This window comes from Drosophila persimilis, unplaced genomic scaffold, assembly GCF_003286085.1.
Source record: "Drosophila persimilis strain 14011-0111.01,24,50 unplaced genomic scaffold, DperRS2 tig00000579-arrow-pilon, whole genome shotgun sequence".
NCBI classification, from domain to species: domain Eukaryota; kingdom Metazoa; phylum Arthropoda; class Insecta; order Diptera; family Drosophilidae; genus Drosophila; species Drosophila persimilis.
In genome coordinates this window covers 2282226-2302518 of record NW_020825322.1, presented here as the reverse complement: position 1 = coordinate 2302518, position 20293 = coordinate 2282226, and the positions used below count along the sequence as shown (strand labels likewise).

At 48.7% G+C, this 20293-nt stretch overlaps 7 protein-coding genes across 7 annotated transcripts; 3 read left to right on the top strand and 4 right to left on the bottom strand.

Moving 5' to 3' along the window:
- Nucleotides 1–222: 222 nt before the first annotated feature.
- On the bottom strand, nucleotides 223–594 carry LOC6598551 (protein new-glue 1). Its single transcript, XM_002023669.1, has one exon. The coding sequence runs from the start codon at nucleotides 592–594 to the stop codon at nucleotides 223–225; it is 372 nt and encodes a 123-aa protein (XP_002023705.1).
- Nucleotides 595–4533: 3939 nt separating this feature from the next.
- On the bottom strand, nucleotides 4534–4887 carry LOC6598552 (protein new-glue 1). Its single transcript, XM_002023670.1, has one exon. The coding sequence runs from the start codon at nucleotides 4885–4887 to the stop codon at nucleotides 4534–4536; it is 354 nt and encodes a 117-aa protein (XP_002023706.1).
- A 446-nt stretch (nucleotides 4888–5333) lies between these two features.
- LOC6598553 (protein new-glue 2) lies at nucleotides 5334–5696 on the top strand. Its single transcript, XM_026990468.1, has 2 exons — nucleotides 5334–5525; nucleotides 5589–5696. The coding sequence occupies exons 1-2, from the start codon at nucleotides 5334–5336 to the stop codon at nucleotides 5694–5696; spliced, it is 300 nt and encodes a 99-aa protein (XP_026846269.1).
- A 1383-nt stretch (nucleotides 5697–7079) lies between these two features.
- LOC6598554 (alpha-tubulin N-acetyltransferase 1) lies at nucleotides 7080–8257 on the top strand. The gene is made up of 2 exons (XM_002023672.2): nucleotides 7080–7143; nucleotides 7210–8257. Exon 2 carries the CDS (start codon nucleotides 7234–7236, stop codon nucleotides 8101–8103), a length of 870 nt encoding a protein of 289 aa, XP_002023708.1. The 5' UTR covers nucleotides 7080–7143; nucleotides 7210–7233; the 3' UTR covers nucleotides 8104–8257.
- A 3232-nt stretch (nucleotides 8258–11489) lies between these two features.
- On the top strand, nucleotides 11490–14543 carry LOC6598557 (cAMP-specific 3',5'-cyclic phosphodiesterase). The gene is made up of 3 exons (XM_026990467.1): nucleotides 11490–11570; nucleotides 12048–13354; nucleotides 14340–14543. The coding sequence occupies exons 1-3, from the start codon at nucleotides 11490–11492 to the stop codon at nucleotides 14359–14361; spliced, it is 1410 nt and encodes a 469-aa protein (XP_026846268.1). The 3' UTR covers nucleotides 14362–14543.
- A 1644-nt stretch (nucleotides 14544–16187) lies between these two features.
- On the bottom strand, nucleotides 16188–16667 carry LOC6598558 (pre-intermoult gene 1 protein). The gene has a single exon (XM_002023676.1). It carries the CDS (start codon nucleotides 16665–16667, stop codon nucleotides 16188–16190), a length of 480 nt encoding a protein of 159 aa, XP_002023712.1.
- Nucleotides 16668–19367: 2700 nt separating this feature from the next.
- On the bottom strand, nucleotides 19368–19727 carry LOC6598560. The gene is made up of 2 exons (XM_026990466.1): nucleotides 19515–19727; nucleotides 19368–19472 (listed from the first exon to the last, which is right to left on the bottom strand). Exons 1-2 carry the CDS (start codon nucleotides 19725–19727, stop codon nucleotides 19368–19370), a joined length of 318 nt encoding a protein of 105 aa, XP_026846267.1.
- Nucleotides 19728–20293: the final 566 nt, after the last annotated feature.

Below are 20293 nucleotides of genomic sequence, written 5' to 3'. Positions count from 1 at the left end.
CTTTTTGCTCCGATAAACGATCCCAAAGAATTGATTATTTTTTTAAAGCATTTCTAAACCATAGCCCAGGATACATATTTAATTACTGAACATTGACATACACAAAGAGGGGTACAACAACAAATTGGAGCTTCCAGCGTGCGGGGGAGCCTCGTCCTCATCGCTATTGGTATCGGTATCGGTATCGGTATCGGTATCGGTTCCGGTTCCTGTCCGTCCTGTCTAGCCCCTGTTCCTCCTTCTGGCAGCCCGCCTTCTGGCAGCCCTCCTTCTGGCAGCCCTCCTCCGACGACGTAGCCGGGCCTTGCGCCTGGCAGCGGCACTCTTCTTGCTGGAGGAGCTGCTACTGTTGCTGCTGCTGCTGCTGCTGCTGCTGGCGGCTGTGGTAGCATCGTCGCTGCTGCTGCTGCTGGCCGAAGTGGTGGCCTCCGGGGTGGAGGCGCTGGTGGTGGTGGTGGTGACGTCGGCGGCGCTGGCGCTGGTGGTGGTCACAGTCGCTGCACCGGTAGTGGAAGTGGTACTGGTGCCGGTGCCGCAGCTGATCCGCAGCGAGCAGGCCAGACAAACGGCCAGGAGCAGCCAGTGAAGCTTCATACTGGCCGAGGACTGAGGACTACTTGGCTCGGGATAAATTCAGTGGAAGAGCTTTAACTCTTCTCTGACGTTTTCAGCATCCATGCCGCCCTATTTATATCACTCGGCAGCGACGCACTTCCTGCGTCACGGAGCCGGTACAATTGCGAATACCAAAAAAAGACAAAAATACGTCAAAGACATAAAGCAGCCAAACACTACGCTTATTGAAATACTGAAATATTTGCACAAATGCCAACTATTTGCCCACGAGAACAATTACCAGTCAAGCAAATGTCAAACAAGCGATCCCACAGCCCCAGACGATCTGATAATAATACTTGCCGAATTCTACACTCCATAGAGAGACTCTATTTGTGTACATCCCGGCCGCGGAATCTTCATTCATCGATCCGAAGCGACTGATCTGATCGCTTCGGTGGCTCATCGATTTCATTCATCAATTGCCTCTTGGGGCTTGCGAGCTGTTCGGGCTTGTTCAATATTGACACTCGTATAGCTGCTGTTTAGACGAAGGCCGATCCACAAACAGATCGTGCGATCATTGTTCTGCTCTCTGGGAATACCAGACAACTAAATGGTGTTATATATGTGTATAGAGATACACAAACCCCAGGTGTAGCAGACGACAGGCAGACCCGAGAGTCTGCCAAAACTTGTGTGGCAGCTGCCATCGACGATTGATTCCCATTCCATCTCTTCTTGATGTACAAGGACTTCCTTACCATTACAGGGAATGATCTTAAGGAATAGTCCATGACCAATCTGGAACCAATTTGGAATCTATCAATAAGAAAGAGTTGTGCTAGTGCTGGTGTGTTCTGAGGATATGCGTACAAATGCCTTGATCTTCGACTTTGACACCAGCAAATTACAATTGTACAAATAGAATATTCCTGAAAAATAAATATGTACAAATAGGGAATCATCCGACACTGTTCGATAGCAGAACTATCGGTAACAGAACAGCTGGCCACCAAATGCCATCACCAAGTCGAGGTAGCATCTCTGAAGCACGGCTTTCAATTGAAACCGAAATGTAAAGCCAGGAATAACCATGCAAGACCAACTCTCCCTGAAAACACCGGACTTTGGGCCACAAGTCCGTAGCCTTTTGAATGGTGTGGCCACCAAGGATCAGACCTGCCCCGGATTTCATCCCGAAATGTGCTGAGACATTCTCAGATGTTTTTTTTTTTTGTATAAAAGTAGACGCAAATTGCAGGGAAACCAAGTTTATTGATGCCTTCTTCTTTGCCGAGTGGTATTTGCAACAAAATGTTGATCTGAAGAAAGTGAAAGCTATTGTGGTCTAGACCGATGTCTGTTCTAGCACTTTGATAATGGGTTTTTTTTTGCTGCAGCTCCTTGGCCAGATGCATGATCCCTCTTTTCAATATCACCAAATTCGCTTCGAGGCTTATGTCCAGCGAAAATAAGTTCGTGGATGGTCTATGGCGTTCCCGAGTGATGCAGTCATGGTGGAAACCTTTCTTCAGACGTGTGATTTTCGCCAGAAACTGCAGGGTCTCCGGGTTGGTTACTTCTGTTCGATTGTTCAGCCGATTCCTGAAACACACAAAAAACAAAACACAGACAAAACACAAAAGATGAGCAAGGTATATGGCCCCAACTCACTTGGGGATCCTCTGTGCAAATTTGCATTAGAATGCTTTTAGTCCAGTCCAGCTCAAAATTTGGTGATGAGTTAATTTTTCTCGAAAGAAAAAATCCCACAAATTTTAGTAGACTAAAAATTTGGGTTTTACATGCCGAAAGATGGTCTGAAGCACTAGAAAGTCGAATCTACTTCGATAACTATTTTCGTGTTTAAGTATTTGAAATTTTTGGAGGTTCGACCCAATCCTCGTTGGCGTTGAAGCAATTTATTACATTTCTCCCATTACTCTGCAAAAACCCCGCTTCACTTTTACCATTTGAGCCCAGGTCAGATTTGATTGGGCTCTGGTTCATCCTTTCTGGGAAACCGTACCCCAATCCCCCAGCTGCATCGCCATGGACATGATGGGGATGAGTCCCCATTGTGCGGCTTTTTGCACGAAAATTAATGACATTATTTTTGTATTTTTTTATATAGAAACTCGGTGTATCCTCGTATGTGTGTGTGTTTGTGGGGGGAGGTGGTAACTCCTGTTAATGCTGAGAGCAGAACAACAGGAACTAGATTTGTCCGCATCAATCAATAAAATAACTTGACACGAGTCGAGTCTCGCTGCAGCATAACTGGAGGCCATGGAAGTCGCTTATCAGGAGCACACACACATGTCCTTTGTTCGGGTGGGGCCAGGACGCAGGATGTCGAGGTTGTGGATGAGGCAGGGCTGCTGCTCTCAAATTATTTGCCATCAAAATGCTATTGATTTATTAATGCCGCTCATCATTCGACAAGTGGAGTCGAGTCGAGCCGGGTCGGGTCGGGTCGAGTCGAGTGCTTCCTAGGATGATCTGCTATCCCGCATCATGGACATTAATTTTGCAAATGTCTCAATAAAAATCAATAGCAAATACATGTATGTGTATGTATACCCAGCAGCTTTATGGCTCTATCCAGGCTATGTGGCATGCAACAGCGAGATTTTGCTATTAGAATGATTTCTTCCCCTTCTTCCCCAGCGAGAAGCCAGAGAGAAAGAGCTTCGATTTGGATTTGTTGTGAAAGTGTCACCCAGGAAATCACCGACTCTATCAGAAATATGCATAATTGAAGTCACCAGATGAAAGGAAGTTCCATCAAAAATGCATTCCGAGAAACGCACTTTGAGTATCTCAGGTGACGCTTTGGGCCCTAAGTAGCCAAATTAGTTATGCGAAATATTTAGATTCGTATGAATTATTTAGGAATTCCCTTCAGCATTTGCAGATTCACGTCCCAGCATGTCTGCTGTCTGCTTTTTGGGGGCAGGACACCATCCCCCGCCAATCCAACTATCATTCCAGCTCGTTGCCCCAAGACCTGTCAGAATTTTGGCATAGTTTTCGGCATACCTGGCGGCGACGGCGACGGCGATGGCGATGGCGACAGGCAGCTGCTCATTCGACTAGCAGCCCCGAAGCTATGCTCCAAAATTGTTCGAATAATTCATCGCATAATGAAAACAATTTCTCGCGTCCAGCTCCCCAGATCTCGCCGAGAGTGGCAGGCGGTTCGGTTGCTGTTTTCTCAGTGGTTTCGATGCTCGAAATTTTTTCGAGCACACCTCCTTTGTTATGCTAATCGTTGTTGCTGATATTTCTTAAAAATATTGCATGTCAAACACACACACACACACACACACACACACCCACATGACTGTGCGGTATCTATGGCAACTCTTTCGTGGCCCAAAAGTGCTGCCCGCCTCGGTTTTTGGTTGTTTTTGGAGTAGAAAGTTTTCACTTATTTCGTTGCCTGTAAACTGATGTTCCCCCCCCGTGGGGGTGAGGCGTTTTGCGGGTTTCGTGGGTTCGACTCTTCTGCTAATGGGTTTCCATGGAAACTGAAGTTTGACAGCTCAATGCATCGAAACATAAATAAATAATGTTCATTTTTAGAAGTACGCATTTCTCACTCCCAGCAGCCAAAGACTTTTCTACATAAATACTTCAAAAGAGGTCCTCCCCAGAGCCAGTGGAACCTGGGCGGAAGGAAAATAAGATGGGTGCCCTTCGTGATTATCGCCCATTCAAAGGCGACATCCTGGCATCCATATGGACGCCTTCTGCCAGTTCCCCAAGAACTATATTACTTTGTTATCAAATTTTATATTTGCCTTAAGCTTAAGGAACAGAAATATACAACGGAACAATTAAAAGCTAACAAAAATATGATTTCTTCGGGACTTCGTTTGGGTCAGCATCAGTATCGGAATCGGTATCATTAGGCATCCATTCGTGGCTCCATTTACGGATTACATTTGTGGATCTAAAGTCAGACCTAGCCTAGCCACTCTTGTTGTCCTTCTTGTTCCTGTTCCTGTTCCTGCGGCGGATGGACCTCTTCTTGCCCTTGTGCACCTTCCTCTTCCAGTGGCGCTTGACCTTGGTCTTGCCCCCAGATGATGAAGAAGGTGCGGCAGTTGTGGCTGCTGAGCTTGTGGCGGCGGTAGTTGTGGTGTCGGCGGTGGCGGCAGTCGTGGTGGCGGATGCAGAGGTGGTGGTGGTTGTGGCAGTCGCCGCGGTTGTGGTGGCTGTGGCAGCCGCCGCGGTGGTGGTTGTCGTGCCGGTGCCACTGGTCTGTCTGACCAGGACACAGCCGAAGAGGGCCAGGAGGAGGAGGACGCAAGAGTACCGCATGTTGGTGATAGTTGGATTGGCTGACAACTGATGCTTTTCCAGAGACCAAATCGGGGCTTTTATAGCCGAATAGATCTGCTTTCTAGATCAGTTTCCAGCCGAAGCCCCTTTGGGTTTATCCCGAATCTGGCACGCCTTCTGGGGCTGGCTAAATATAAAATGTGTCACCAATGCGAATACTTCGGTAACAAAGAGCGTTCTGCAAAAACAATAATTCGCAAATTTGCTCTTACGCCCGAGGCAACTGTTCAAACACGAGAGATTTCTCTTCTGTTTCTATTTTCCGCCACACTTCCAAACAATGATGAACTCGTTGTGTTGCTACTCCGATTTGAATTTTAGGTTCCATTCTCTCTGGTACAGACAGCTTCCGCGCCGGGGTACAATAAAAGGCAGTCGAATCTCCCTAATTGTCATCAGTTCTTCAAAGCAATCGATCCATAGACATGCGGTACTCTTGCGTCCTCCTCCTCCTGGCCCTCTTTGGCTGTGTCCTGGTCAGACAGACCAGTGGCACCGGCACGACAACCACCACCGCGGCGGCTGCTACAGCCACCACAACCGCGGCGACTGCCACAGCCACCACCACCTCTGCATCCGCCACCACGACTGCTGCCTCCGCGACCGCCGACACCACAACTACCGCCGCCACAAGCTCAGCAGCCACAACCGCCGCCCCTTCTACACCATCTGGGGGCAAGACCAAGGTCAAGCGCCACTGGAAGAGGAAGGTGCACAAGGGCAAGAAGAGGTCCATCCGCCGCAGGAACAGGAACAGGAACAAGAAGAACAACAAGAAGAGTGGCTAGGCTAGGACTGACTTTAGATCCACAAATGTAATCCGTAAATGGAGCCACAAGTGGACACCATAATGATACCTACCAATTCCGATACTGATTCCGACCCAAACGAATTCCTGATAACTTAATTTTCTTATTTTAGTTAATATTTTTTGAATAGTTTTAAGGCAATTAAAAAATTTTATTTAATTTATTTGATGGCTCAACATGAACTCTGTCAGAATATCAAAGTGTGTCGTGGGCTGGGGCTGGCTCTGTTGGGTATGGCAAGTGTTGTCTATCCCGCAACTGGGCCACGTACAGATCCTGGCGAAAGCTCCCCTCAATGCCGAGCAAGGTATCCACGCGTGTGACCCCTGGGAAGCAGCTGCTGACCTTTCTGCCAGGCCTGAAATTGGCATTGCCGTCCTCTTTGGTCAAGCAGCTGCGTCTTGCCCCTTACTTTGGTCCTTATGGAGTAGAATGCAGAATTCTGGCGATCTCCTGTGAAATATATCCCGTATAGATCGGCTGCTTCGCTTTTGTTTCTACCTCAGAGCCCAACGGGTTCGATTCGCCCAGCGAATGATCTATTGAAACCAGAAACTCCCCGATTTGCCGACGGACCAAATATTGATGAAAGCTTTACCTGCACAAACCCGAACCCAAAGCCGGGCAATAGCACCGATCAGTGGAAGCAGCCGCAGCCATCATTTGTGGCTTGTGCCACCCTTTATTGCTTGTGGATTGCCTAATCCGTAAGCCTTTGTGACTTGGTGCTACTCAATGGCAATTCAGCCGCCAAAACGGGCTTACTTCAAGCAAAATGGGAATGCAAATCCCCCAAAGGCTGGCTTGATCTGTGGCATGTGGCCAGTTGAGCCACGGACAACTGTACACATTTTCAATTGATTAAACCACTAACCATACAGTATATATATATGTATAGTGATTAATGATTAAACTAATTAAATTCCACGAATGGACAGTGTTGGAAGCTTTCGGTAGTGCCAGCCAATTGGTATCGATTGAGTACGATATTGTTCTTATTTTATCTTTAATCATCACCAACAGAATTAAATTCGTGGTTTCTTTCATTGAAAAGTTTTATTCTAACGAAGTCGTACAGTTTTATTACATTTTTATTGGCTATTCACCATATGGTGGCTTTCGATTTATTTACCTTTTTTTTGCCGATACTTAATCGCTTAGTGTGACCGCAGAATGCACGGGAATTGAGGTTATTGCTTGTACTTTCTGTATGAAAAATATTCATATGGATAATAATTTATAGATATATTTTCACCGAGTTACGAAAAAATCTAGAAATTTGATCACATAACTTTTGTGTCAGCTATCTGGGCCTGGGGCTTCCGAAATACAGTCAATGCTCAGTGTTGGTCCGAGAAACATCGGCAGGAAAAACATCGAACTACTAGGAAATCGGTAACAATCGGAAAAATTAACGTCTGGCACTGTAAGTGTTAAAATTCAACTATATTCACTCTCGTATAAGTTTCTATCAGAATTTTATTTCGGCCAGGACAACACAGAAAAACTAAATGCAATGACGGACTTCTGCTTTGATATTAAGCCTCTGTTCCCAGAGGCGATTATAAAAGTGTCGTCGGACCTGCTGCCGCAGAACTTTTCCGGCAAGCGTTTTATGTGCGCGGACGTTACTTTGAAGATGGCGGAGATAATCGACCGTATGGGCCAGCTGTCGGCCACAGCCCAGGACCTCATCAACCCGGTGACGACGGCCCAGCGCCTGGAGAAGAGCGACAACCAAACCGTGTATCTGATGGCGGATGGAAAGGAAGGAGCCAACGGAGTGGTCGTCGGGCTGCTGAAGGTCGGCACCAAGGATCTCTATTTGTACGACGAGACCGGCCAGGTGCACAAGGTGCAGCGGGCTCCGGCCGTCCTGGACTTTTATGTGCACGAGTCCCGCCAGCGCTGTGGCCTGGGCAAGGAGCTCTTCGAGGCCATGCTGGCGGAGGAGAAGTGGACCCCGTCGAAGCTATCGGTTGACCGTCCGTCCCAGAAGCTGATACTATTCATGGCCCGCCACTACGGCCTGGTGCGCACCATTCCGCAGGCCAATCACTTCGTCCTCTACGAGGGATACTTTCATGGTGTGTCACCCTCGATGCCCCTCCTGCAGGCCACCAAGAGCGTCCCAGCCATTCTGGCCGCCGGCTCTGAGAGTCAGCACACCAGTGCCATGACGTTCCATGTCGGGGAGGCTAACTACAGGAAACGCCGCCTCCAGGACCCGCAGCAGCAGAGCTGCTCAACCACGGACCTACTGTCGTCCCGCTGCAACAGCGACTGCAGCATGGCCGAGATTATTCAGGGCTCTCGGGCCAGAGGCACCAATGCCAGCCACGCTGCCGACGGACAGATAAGCGGCACGAACGTACGCCACACATAAATCGCACACACCACAGTCCGCATGGATATGTGCGACACACCAGAAGACGGCAGACAGCAGGCAGCAGGCAGCAGACGGCAGACAGCGCCTAAACAACTGAGCATTAGCGTTTATCATTAGTTATTACATTATTAAATATGTGTGCATTTTGGTAGACCTTTGTTACTTTTGTTTTACAAGTAAGTCGGGCGATTCCCGATCCGCGCTCGAGACTATGCAACACAGTCCCCGGGCCGTTCTCGAGTCGCGCAGCACCCAGTGGTAGGCCACAGACGATTCCGTTCCTTTGGTGTGTGTTCGAGGTCGTTTCCCGAACTTTGGCAGCTGTATAGCCGGCAAAGACAGACCACTATATTTGCGAATTCTTTGTCTTTTCCTTTCTCTCCGGAATGTGTGGCGGCGAATGGCAACGGAACAAAAGGTTCGCAAATGCAAACACAATTGCAGAATCACGCTGCGGGGTATAAAAAGCCAGTCTTTTGCTGGAGTTTGGCAAAGAGCTCTTGCAATCGCCATCATCATCATCATGAGATACCATTGCGTTTTGCTTCTGGCAGTCCTGGCCTGTGTCCTCATCGGGCAGTCTTCGGCAGCGTCGTCGACGACCACGACCACGGGAACGGCCACAACAACAACGGCTGCAACTGCCACAACAACAACAACGTCGGCAAGTGCCACAACCACAGCAGCAGCCACGACCACAGCAGCAGCCACGACCACCGACGCCACCACCACCACGACCGCCGCCTCCACCAGCGGCAAAAAGAAAAAGAGGATCGTGAAATGGGTAGAACACCGAAGTGGTGGCAAGAGGAGCGGGAACAGGAACAAGAGCAAGAACAAGAGCAAGAAGAACAGGAAGGTCAGGAGGCGTCACCATCACCGTGTCTCGACCACCTCTAGCAGTGCCATTAGCAGTGGCACCTCATTAAGGCGCCGATCCCTCTCCAACCGCAGGAGGAGCGGCTAGACACCACCACCCCCCCTGACCCCAAGCTACACTCCGCCGAACCACCACGAAACGATCACGTTGAACGATACCCATTTCGTCTTTAGTTTTATCTCTTATCCAAGGCCCAACGAATACTAACCTCACTTTTTTTTAATATTTGGTTTGAACAAAATTAAACGAAATAACTGCTTTTAAAACATACATCAGAGGGGATATTATTCTGTCTGAATTGTCTAAGACCTTAATGGACTTACATGGTTTCGGTACTGCGCTTTCCATATTGGTCGGACCTGATATCCAAAAAGTAATGGCCATGCAGCAGCATGGGCATCGTTTAAAAATGTTGTTCACAACTTTCTCGGTAACTACAAATCACCGGATTACAAACAAGAAATCGACAATTTTTTTTAAGAATTACCACAAGATTGTAGCTCGAATTTCTGCATTCAAATCTTGATTTTTTCCCACAAAACTTGGCGAGCGAATACGAGCGAAGGGCAAGGAGAGCGGCTTCATCCTTGTATAGCGAAAATCGAAAGGCGATACCCAGGATTTTGGGACGAAGGCATGATGAGCGACTACTCTTGGACCCTAAAGCGTGAAACAGATCCCAAGAAATATAAAAGACTCAGTTCAACCTCTGTTCATTTCGCATTTGTACTTTTCAATTCAATAAATGGCTCTTAATGGACAATTTCAGCCTCCGAATCTACCTTATAAACAGCTTTTGATTTCTCAGGTCCAAAACCGTGTAAACTTGTGTTATGAAACACTAAACTGAGAATTTACGCTCTTGTTTGACCGTCTATAAAGAATTGTGTAGAGATATTCTCAAAAAACATCCTTCTGACTTATAGATACCATAGAGACTCAATTCAAAACAATACCCTCAATAATTTGAAAAATTTCCATTCGGCTAAGAGCTTTTAAAAGCTAAAAGAAAACAAAGTAAATGGTTTTAAAAAAGTCGCCAAAGAACAGTTGAAACTGAACCCTTTCTTCAGAGATATCCCGGTTTAATTTCCTAGATCAGCTGAATTATGTGGGTTTTTGTATCCAATGTTCCATATCATTGTCATTTGTCCAAATATTTGTCTTTGATTTGCGTATTATTTTTAAACGCCAATTCGGTTTGCGAATTTCCCATCCACTTGTTCAAAGGTCTCTATTATGGTGGGGTTTAAATATAGCTCTATATCGTTCTATCCCAAGTACGAATATCGTGATAGTCAGCCAAGCACCAAGTGATCTAAATATTTGTTTATCTCTGAGCTTCGATTGGTTCCATTTGAATTGGATTATTGGGAACCAGGCCACAATGGAAGAGATTTATCTACATAAATGTCTAACGTATCTTTATAAGAATAATATTGATCTGCCAAACAATATAGCATACAAATATCTGAAGCCTGCTGAACTCTTTTGTTCACAAATATATCGCACATTTGGTTTGGGACTTCACAAATGATCTATCTCTGCCTGCGAATCTTTCATTCAATTTCTTAAAAAGTGGGTCTCTGTCGCAGAGGTGCTAATCAAACATTCCATTAGTCCTCGAAGGAAAGAAAAAGATTGAAATTATTACAGTAACCAAAGCGGGGCTCCTCCCCACACTCATTATATTTTTTTTGGGAAATAAACTTCAACAAAACAAAAAATTCAGCAAATTATCCTCATTTCACAATCACTGAAAGTAGTCTTCCTGCTGCAGCGTTGTGAACGTGTCTATGTAGTCCTCCGGATGATAGTCCAGGCTGTTGTAGAACACAGACGGCTCCGTAAAGTCCGCGGGCTTGTACAGGAACTTGCATATCAGCAGCCAGGGGAGCACCAGGAGCAGCACTTTCAGTTTCAGTATCAATTCCACCATCGGCATCAGAATTTCTCTGCGTTGTGCGCCCAGTGGCAGTGGCACTGCGCGATTCCGTCCGATGATGGACTTAAGTGGATTTAAGTGAATCGCTGTGCCGACAGCGGAACTGAAATGAACCGAATACCGAACTCGAAGCTGGGGCACGCCGCCTCGCTGTGTGTGCATGTGGCATGTGGGTCAGTTTGTGCAGCTGCCGCTGCTGGTCGCCGGAAGGTCGGATGCGGATGTTGGCAAAACTTTTGTTGGCAAATATGTGGATAACCCACATACGTGCATCGCATCCCCACCTGCTGTTCTGCTGATGTTCTGCTGCTGTTGTGTGGCATACTTTGAGGCGGCACCGGAGGGGAAATTAAGAAAAGAAATTGGAATGAAAGTTACTCTCGCGCACCGCAATGTTTATGCCCTTACCATCTTTATATTCCTTATGTATTTATTAGTTATAATTACACATAATCCATGTACTGATCGTGTTTTTCTCTCTCTATCTCCATCTGCTTTCAGACAGCCGTGTGAAGGACCATGTGCCGCTGACCAGGACCAAGGATCGATTGGGGAATGATGCGTCTGGCGAGGCTCGCGCAGAGTTTTCCGTTTAGCAAGAATGCGGGGCCAAAGGGCTCGGACCAGCCGCCGGCCAAGGTTGAGGGGCGGGGAGGCAGACCGCAGTCCGCTATATATATATATATCCACTAATGATAGCTAAATAATTGTTCAATTTGTATTTTTCAATGATTTCCCTTTGGTTTCCAGCATCGCGTCAGCAGCAGCAGCAACGGAAACGGAAACGGCAACGAGAACGGGAACGGGAACGGCCACACTGGAACAGCTGCAGTAGGTGGCATCTGCAACGTTAACGGCCTGGCAGCCAGTGGGGGCGGTGGAGGCGGTGGTGCCGCTGGAGGCGGAGCGGGAGTGGGTGCAGGAGAAGGAGCTGGAGGCGCAGCCGTTGGCGGCAGTAGTAGTGGGAACGGCTGTGGGAGTGGCAAGGGGCAAGGAAAGCGAAAATCAAAGCCAAGGACCAAGTGCTTCGGTGGCACAGTGTTTCGCTGTTGCCTACCTTGTCGCGGGGGCGGCTCCGCAGCCCCCGCCACAAGTCCGCCCCAAACACCCGCACAGACACCGGACGAACCCAAAACCAACAAAAACATTTCGGACACCACTGATCCACAACAGAAGTCGGGAGTGGGAGTGGACCAGGAGGAGGCCAAAAGGAAAGCCACCAAAGGAGATCATTCGATTAACGAGCCACACAGGGCAGCAGCAGGAGGAGTAGAAGGCGCCGCAGAGCGGCAGCAGATAACCAGCGAGTCCGACCTCGAACCGTATACCAGCGGCGAGAAGAAGCACTCGCTGGCCGACACGATCGGTGGCACATCGGTGACAACGCCCATATCGCTGAAGACTCTGATCAACGACGTGGACGAGGACTTGGAGCAGCAGCTGAGCGCCGCCGACATAGCCGCCGCTTCCCTGGCCAGCGGTCTAGTGGCCCGTCGCGCCGAACCAGAGACCCTGAGTGACGCTAGTGTCTCACCCACCGCAGTAGTCCAGCAGCTGGGCTCCGCCACCAGCACAGCCCCCAGCCTGATCCAGCCAGTGACGGTCTCCACGGCGACGACAGCAGTCGCTGTCTCAAGCAATCTGCTCACTTCAGTGACCACCCCATCCAGTCTGTACAGCAACACGAATCCGAATCCGAATCCAAGTCAGAACCAGAACCCGAACCCGAACCCCAATCAGAGCCAGGGCCAAAGCCAGAGCCAGACACAGCGCTGCAGCTGCCAGCCACAGACCTCACCACTGCCGCACATCAAGGAGGAGGAGGAGTCCGAGCAGGCCAACTCCAAGCAGCTGTCCCTGAGCAGCCAGTGCTCAGAGACCCTACCGCCGATACCAACCATCGCCGGGGCGGGATATTGCGGCAGCTGTGAGAGTGTGCACCACTCGTCGGCCACCTCGTCGTCCACGGGACCGGCGACAGCAGCTGGAGGATCTGGATCGGTCAGTGCTGGCCAGGCCACCGAATACGGCACAGCCTCAACTCCGTCGCCGCGCATCAAGCTTAAGTTCCGCAAGCCGCACAAGTCCTGCTGGTCGCGCATCGTCCTAGCACCCATCGGCTCCACCGGCGGCAGCTCCTCATCGGCCACCACCGTCATTGGCAGCAACTCGAACGAGACCCTTGCCTCCAGCGGCGGCAGCACTGGCAACGCCACCAACACCCAAAACAGCAGCAGCGTCAGCGTTGCGGCCCATCATCGCCTGACCTCGACGTCGGCCTCCGCTCTAGCCTCCTCGCATCCGAGCAACTCGCAGCTGCTGCCCACCAGCAAGATGCAGGCCGAGCAGGGCTCCATCGGGGACCTCCAGAAGTACCACAGTCGCTATCTCAAGAACCGACGACACACCCTGGCCAATGTTCGGTAAGTTCACATTCCGAAACATACTCTCTAAGTGCACTCTTTCAACACTCTAGAACTCAACATCCTAAAACTGTCCCTACAATAGTCCCATCTCTGCAAAGTCCGTGCTATCTGGCTTATTCCCTTCTTTATCCAGATCCAAAATCCCTGTCTCCGCAATCTAGATGTTTGGAGCACCTCAGAATCTATCTCCTTCTCAGTTACATTTCAATGATCCTTCAATTGCCAGCGGACTTGTCCTCATCCTCCTCCAAAGGTAGTCTTTGGAGTCTTTGACACGCCCAGCTTCCAATCGATGATAGCCATAATGAGAAAAACAGTTACCAGTTGTGGCTGTTTCATAAAGTAAGTGGGCTTATTGAGGCGAAGCTTTTGGCCATTTAAAGGTTGAATTTCGGTCCGTCCTGTGCCTGACGCGGTGCCTCTCCATCAATTAGAATCAATCAATCAATGTGCATAATTAAATTGCTCATTAGGCGCAAAGTAGGGAAGAAAGCAGCCGTCGTGAAGGCCACAGGCGGTCCCGCCCTGACTTCGGTGGAGGCGGACAGAAAAACAAATAAATCAACAAATCAAAACACACAGACCTCGCAGCAACATACATATGCTTCCATGTGTCATGGTCTCCTGCGGTTCTGTCTTTGCATCTCCACATATGCTCCAATCAAAAGAAAACAAGTTACACTTCGATTCGCTAAGGAAACTCCGGGTAAAATGTAAGAATCGCTAGACCAAAGGGATAGGGGCCTAGAGATGGTAGCATCGATTTCGTTGATATGTTTTTCTTGGCGATCCCACAGTCAGAAACCACCGCACATCTTAAGCCAGAACCAGACAGACAACAAATTTGTGAAATATTTGAAATATATATTTGAAATTTTTGGAGGTTTGACCCAATCGAGTCCTAGTAGGCGTTGAAGCAATTTATTACATTTCTGCCTTTACTCTGCAAAAACCCCGCTTCACTTTTACCATTTGATCCCAGGTCAGATTTGATTGGGTTCTGATTCATCCTTTCTCTGCTGGGAAATGCTCACGTGTTTAGTGACCCCGTACTACCAGTGCATGGAGCCCTACATGATCTTTACCGCATCATTGTGGATGCCATGAAGGCGACTAAGGACCCCAGGACATCCAAGACATCGAGTTCTGGTCGGCCGTGTGCAAGGAGGAGATCGAGCTGGCCATCGTGGCCAAGAAAGCCATGGACAAGGGTCTTACACTAGCGCGTTCTTCCAAGTACTATGCACTATGCTAATCAAACAGGACGTGTGCGAGGATGTGGATGCCTGGAGTCCTCGTCTGTGTGCTTCACGAGGCCGGCCACCTGTTGCGGACACGAAATCGAGGGTTCTGTTCGGACGTTCATCGAGGAGAACATTGGGTCGCTCCGGAGCCATGGTCGGCCATCGACCAGAGACATCTGCCACCGCTGGTCGAGTGCTTTCTGATGGCCTGGAGTCGGAGCTTTGCACTAATCGTCCTCTCAGAGGTCGTCTACAATGCGGCCCCAACCGATCGTTCCGATGGTTCAGGGGCCAATCTGAGGGGCAGTGCCTACAAGGCCCTGGCGAATAATTATAATAATACATGTGCATTAAATGCATTGCAATGAGGTTTTCTTGCCGAGAAATCTGACTGCGAGGCGTAAGACCAGCTATTTGCCATTCCCCATTGCCAAAGGAAGCCGCAAATTTGGGTACCGCCTGAAACTTACACAGTTGGATAGCTTCTAAATTGTTTTGAGAGGCAGTTTTTGGCAATCTTTTTTGCAAATTAAAGACCCACAATCTACCAGTGTCTGGCCTTCGCAAAGATAATAAATGAAACAACAAAATTAAATGTATTTGCAAAATAATCAGAAACAAACGAGTCCAATTGTCTCGCTGGCATTTTGGCAACGTTTGCACAAATGTTCCCCAGGTTGTTATTAAATTACCATACACCCAAGCACGTCAGACAAAAGCCAGCAGCACAACGTGGCTAGTACTACCGCTTCCACTGCCACTGCCACTTCCACACCCACTGTCACTCTCACTCTCATTGTCAAGCTGTTTGCGAATACGCCCCGTCTCTGTCCCCGTCCCTGTCTCCGTCCCTGTCTCCGTCCCCGTCTCGTGGGCGTAACCAAACTAGAAAATCAACAACTTTAACTAACTGAAAAGTTAGCCCAATAAACGGGGTGGGGGTGGAGGTGGTGGTGTTGGTGGGCTGGGGGCAATTAGCGACTCACAATGAAATCAATTTCCAGCTAGTCGAGACTTAATCGAATTACAAAAGTTAAGTGACAAAACTTTCAGTTACCACCACACAGGTTTCAGGTTCAGGTTGCTGCAGACAGGCAAAGAAAAGATGTTCAAGTTGATTTTATTTGTGGATTTTGGATACAATACGAGTATCTATGTATGTATCTATGCATCCATGTATTGGTCTGTGTGCGTTCTGGGGCTTTGTGCTGACAAGGACCTGAATAACTTATGATGATAGCCCTCCGAAAACGTTGTGGATAATTGAACAGTTTGTGGGGACTTATACTCCATCGACTTCTCTATTTTTATTTTCTTTCTGCCATTTTGAGCATGTGCATATCCGCTTTCCATTTGAACGAATTTCGAACATTTTTTGGTCATCGGTCAACATCACACAAAAATTTCAACCAAAAATGTTTTGTTTCTTGTTGATTTATGCTTGTTTTATGCTCTTTAAAACAATAAAAAAAAACTAAAAAAAAGTGATTAAATCATAAAAAAAAATTTATTTTGCATATACTCTTGTTGTTGTTGTTGTTGTTTTTGTTGCTGTTGTTGATGATGGAGAACCGAACACCGAACCCCTAACCCCGGGTTCTTCTGGCGTTGTTGTTGGCGCGACGTTTGATCCTATTGTTGTTGCTGGTGGCACGAGCAGCACTCCTTCTGTTGTTGTTGTTGGTCTTCCTGGCGCTGCTGTTGTTGCGCTTCCGGGCAGCGGTCTTCTTGTTGTTGGCTTTGTTGCTGTTGCCGCGTCTGTTGCCAGCCTTCTTCCTGTTGTTGTTCTTCTTCTTGGGCGGCGGTGGTGGTGGCGGTGGAGGAGCTGCCTCCGAATAGTCTTCCCCATCCGCAGAGCCATCGTCCACATCGGAGCTGCTGCCACCATCGTCTGTCACATCTGTGCCGTTGTCTCCACCCGACTGATCGGCACCACCCACATCGGTGGAGGAGCCACTGTCCTCTTCGCCCTCGGAAATATCGTCCAGCTCCTGGCCGACCACCAGGGCCAAGCACATGCCCAGGCAGAGGAGGGCTAGCAGCAGAAATCGCTTGTCGTACTTCATTCTCACACAGTTCGCTCCGTATTCTGACAATCGTCTAATCGCTTTCGCCGCATTTTATAGTCCAATGTCGCTTGCCAAAAGTCTGTTTGCCCACGCGAAGGTCGGGCTCGGGCCCCGAAACAATAGAAAGGTGATTGCTCTGGAGATGTGACTATACTTAAAACTTCAGGCTCTGGCGATAGCAACTTTGATCAATACTCGCGTAAATCTTGTATTCAATTCAAAGAAAAAAAGTAATAATTTGTATTATATTTTTGAGAAAGTAGAAAATCCTTGCAGCTATCGCAGAGCTCTCCCATTCCCATATAGTATAGATATAGTAAGCAACGATCTTCTCTTTGAGGGTGAGATCCACAGCAAAAAAAACGCGTAATTGAACGAATAATTCGAAGAAACCGAAAGAAAAGCAAACCTAAAGTCAATCAATATGGTAATAACCAGATGTCGCTAAGTAAACTTCAACGAAACCAAAAATAAAAATAATTTCAGCTAAAATAAAAGTAAGAACGCGCTAAGTAAAGCGCGTGGAGCGAGCCAAAAATGGAAGAACAGACCTTTCCAACAAACAAATATTTGTGGAAGGCCATCACCCGACACCTACGAATGGCTGTGGCTGTGGGTAGGGCCAAGACCCCGGGATCGTCGTCTGCACCTCTGCGTATATATAGGAGATGCATTGGGGCTCTCCGGCAGCAGTGTGCAAGATGCGCTTTCTCTGGCTGATGGGACTGATTGTGGCTGGGGCCCTCTTCGAGGCCTCTGCCTCCAAGTGCTCAAAGAGAAGACCAAGAACATGTGCAGGCAGGGAACCAACCAACGTCGACGACAACAGCGATTCGTCGGAAGACTGCGATGGCTCCGATGGCAACGAGGAAGAGGAGCCTTGTGGTGCAACCACCCACCCCCCGATAGTGGACTGCCAGCCGACCTGCAGCACCTGGTCACCGTCTGACGCCACGTCGCCTGGCACGACACGCCCCACAGCAGAACCAGCCACCCAGCCACCGTGTGGCTGTGGCAACGAGGAAGAGGAGCCTTGTGGTGCAACCACCCAGCCCCCGATTGTGGACTGCCAGCCCACCTGCAGCACCTGGTCACCCTCTGACGCCACGTCGCCTGGCACGACGCGCACCACAGCAGAACCAGCCACCCAGCCACCGTGTGGCTGTGGCAACGAGGAAGAGGAGCCTTGTGGTCCAACCACCCAGCCCCCGATAGTGGACTGCCAGCCCACCTGCAGCACCTGGTCACCCTCTGACGCCACGTCGCCTGGCACGACGCGCACCACAGCAGAACCAGCCACCCAGCCACCGTGTGGCTGTGGCAACGAGGAAGAGGAGCCTTGTGGTGCAACCACCCAGCCCCCGATTGTGGACTGCCAGCCCACCTGCAGCACCTGGTCACCCTCTGAGGCGACGTCGCCTGGCACGACACGCACCACAGCAGAACCAACCACCCAGCCACCGTGTGGCTGTGGCAACGGGGAAGAAGTTCCCTGTGGTCCAACCACCCAGCCCCCGATATCAGACTGCCAGCCCACCTGCTGCACCTGGTCACCACCTGTAACACCACTCCCAGACACGTCGCCAGGCACGACCCGCACCACTGCTGAACCAGCCACTCAGCCACCGTGTGGGTGTGGAGAAACCAGAGTTCGGAAGCACGGTCGACGCAAATCGTGTGGTTAGCGAAAGGGAGCACCCAGCAACACCACAAGGGTGGATCACGAACAGCCTGCGAAGCATCCAATCCTCCCAGGCCGATCCCATTAAGTCTTAAATGATTCAAAAATAATAAAAAACCAGATATAACAAATACTAAATGTATGAAATAGGCAGTAAAGATCCCCGACCATTGGTCTCTCTTTATGAGCATCTAGATACAGAATTTTTTGAGAGTAGTTCACTATTGAGCTCTCTCGTATGTTCAGATGTACATATTTTTGCACCCACATCAGTGGAAGTTTTACCTGGCCGCATCAGACTTTTGTTTCTTTTGTGTGAAACATTTAATGGAGCACAGCCAGCCCACTAAACACAAATTACACATGCAATTGTCCTTGTCCTTGGATGCTTGCCCCAGCCGGCAGTGCCACAGATGCCACAGAGCCACAGAGCCACATCGCGTGTGTTAATGTTGCCTATCCCATCAAAGAGAGAGCTCTGTTTCGTTTCTGTTTCTGTTTTTGCATTTTGCACGCCATTCTGTGTGGCCACAGCGGAAATGAACCTTCAGACAATGCTCTGGCTACTGTAGTGGAACCTTTTGTATTTATTTATCACAGGATGAGGCTTGAGGTGACTCGTCCTCGACTTTAAAGCAAATTTAAATAGAACAAAAGTGGCATAATTATTCCTTTAGTCAAAATTAACTCCTTAACCCGATTCTCATACATTCTTCTATAGATAAAGCGATTATAGTTCCAGATAAATCAATGCAAATTTTCGACTACGAGTTTGCTTCTATCCGAACATTCCGAACATTGCTGGAACAATCCACGACGCACTTAACTCTCTGTTCTTAAGTACTTCCTTGATACAAATGTGATTAAATCCACCTATTTTATTGCCTTAGAACTATTCAAAAATAATAACTTAAATATAGAAAACAAAAAGACATCGAGTTATCGGGAATTCGTTTGAGTCAGGATCAGTGCCAGGATTTTAGACCTCCATTTGTGGATCTAGAGCCAGACCTAGCCTAGCCACTCTTGTTGTCCTTCTTGTTCCTGTTCCTGTTCCTGCGGCGGATGGACCTCTTCTTGCCCTTGTGCACCTTCCTCTTCCAGTGGTGCTTGACCTTGGTCTTGCCCCCAGATGGTGTAGAAGGGGCGGCGGTTGTGGCTGCTGAGCTTGAGGCGGCGGTAGTTGTGGTGTCGGCGGTCGCGGAGGCGGCAGTCGTGATGGCGGATGCAGAGGTGGTGATGGCTGTGATACTCGCCACGGTGGTGGTGGCTGTGAGAGTCGCCACGGTGGTGGTTGCGGTGCCGGTGCCACTGGTCTGTCTGACCAGGACACAGCCGAAGAGGGCCAGGAGGAGGAGCACGCAAGAGTACCGCATGTTGCAGATAGTTGGATTGGCTGACAACTGATGCTTTTCCAGAGACCAAATCGGGGCTTTTATAGCTCAATAGATCTAGTTTCTATATCAGTTTCCAGCCGAAGCCTCTTTGGGTTTTACCCGAATCTGGAGCGACGTCTGGGATGGCACGCTTGCTAGGGCTTGCCTTAGCCAAAGTGTGTCAGTAATACGAACACTTCGATAACAAATAGCGTTCTGGCCAAACAACAATGATCTGTATAAAAAAGTCTATATTTAGCTAATTGAAAAATATACGAGCATGGCTTATATATATGCCGACATACTGGAAAGATTCTTCTTTTTGCCTCATTTTGCCTCTGACATGGCTTCAATTTGTGTTTTTCTTTGCTCTACAGGCTCTACGGTTGGAGCTCCAGCGATCTCTTAGGCCCTCCAGGAGGTAGCCACTGAAATTGTGAAACCATGTGTGTTGTTTGGAGTAAAAGCATCCCACATTTCATGGAATCACGTGGCAAAGACAAGGTTGCGGGGCGGGAGGCAGCCCCTCTTGGACCATCTTCATTGATGGCAACTGTTGCACACAC

Coding starts and splice junctions, on each gene's coding strand:
- LOC6598551 (XM_002023669.1), bottom strand. CDS start 594: ATGAAGCTTCACTGGCTGCTCCTGGCCGTTTGTCTGGCCTGCTCGCTG.
- LOC6598552 (XM_002023670.1), bottom strand. CDS start 4,887: ATGCGGTACTCTTGCGTCCTCCTCCTCCTGGCCCTCTTCGGCTGTGTC.
- LOC6598553 (XM_026990468.1), top strand. CDS start 5,334: ATGCGGTACTCTTGCGTCCTCCTCCTCCTGGCCCTCTTTGGCTGTGTC. Junction 5,526..5,588: donor CCGCGACCGCCGACACCACA/ACTACCGCCGCC, acceptor TCTGGGGGCAAG/ACCAAGGTCAAGCGCCACTG.
- LOC6598554 (XM_002023672.2), top strand. CDS start 7,234: ATGACGGACTTCTGCTTTGATATTAAGCCTCTGTTCCCAGAGGCGATT.
- LOC6598557 (XM_026990467.1), top strand. CDS start 11,490: ATGCGTCTGGCGAGGCTCGCGCAGAGTTTTCCGTTTAGCAAGAATGCG. Junction 11,571..12,047: donor CGGACCAGCCGCCGGCCAAG/GTTGAGGGGCGG, acceptor ACACCCGCACAG/ACACCGGACGAACCCAAAAC. Junction 13,355..14,339: donor CACACCCTGGCCAATGTTCG/GTAAGTTCACAT, acceptor ATTTGATCCCAG/GTCAGATTTGATTGGGTTCT.
- LOC6598558 (XM_002023676.1), bottom strand. CDS start 16,667: ATGAAGTACGACAAGCGATTTCTGCTGCTAGCCCTCCTCTGCCTGGGC.
- LOC6598560 (XM_026990466.1), bottom strand. CDS start 19,727: ATGCGGTACTCTTGCGTGCTCCTCCTCCTGGCCCTCTTCGGCTGTGTC. Junction 19,473..19,514: donor CTACCGCCGCCTCAAGCTCA/GCAGCCACAACC, acceptor TCTGGGGGCAAG/ACCAAGGTCAAGCACCACTG.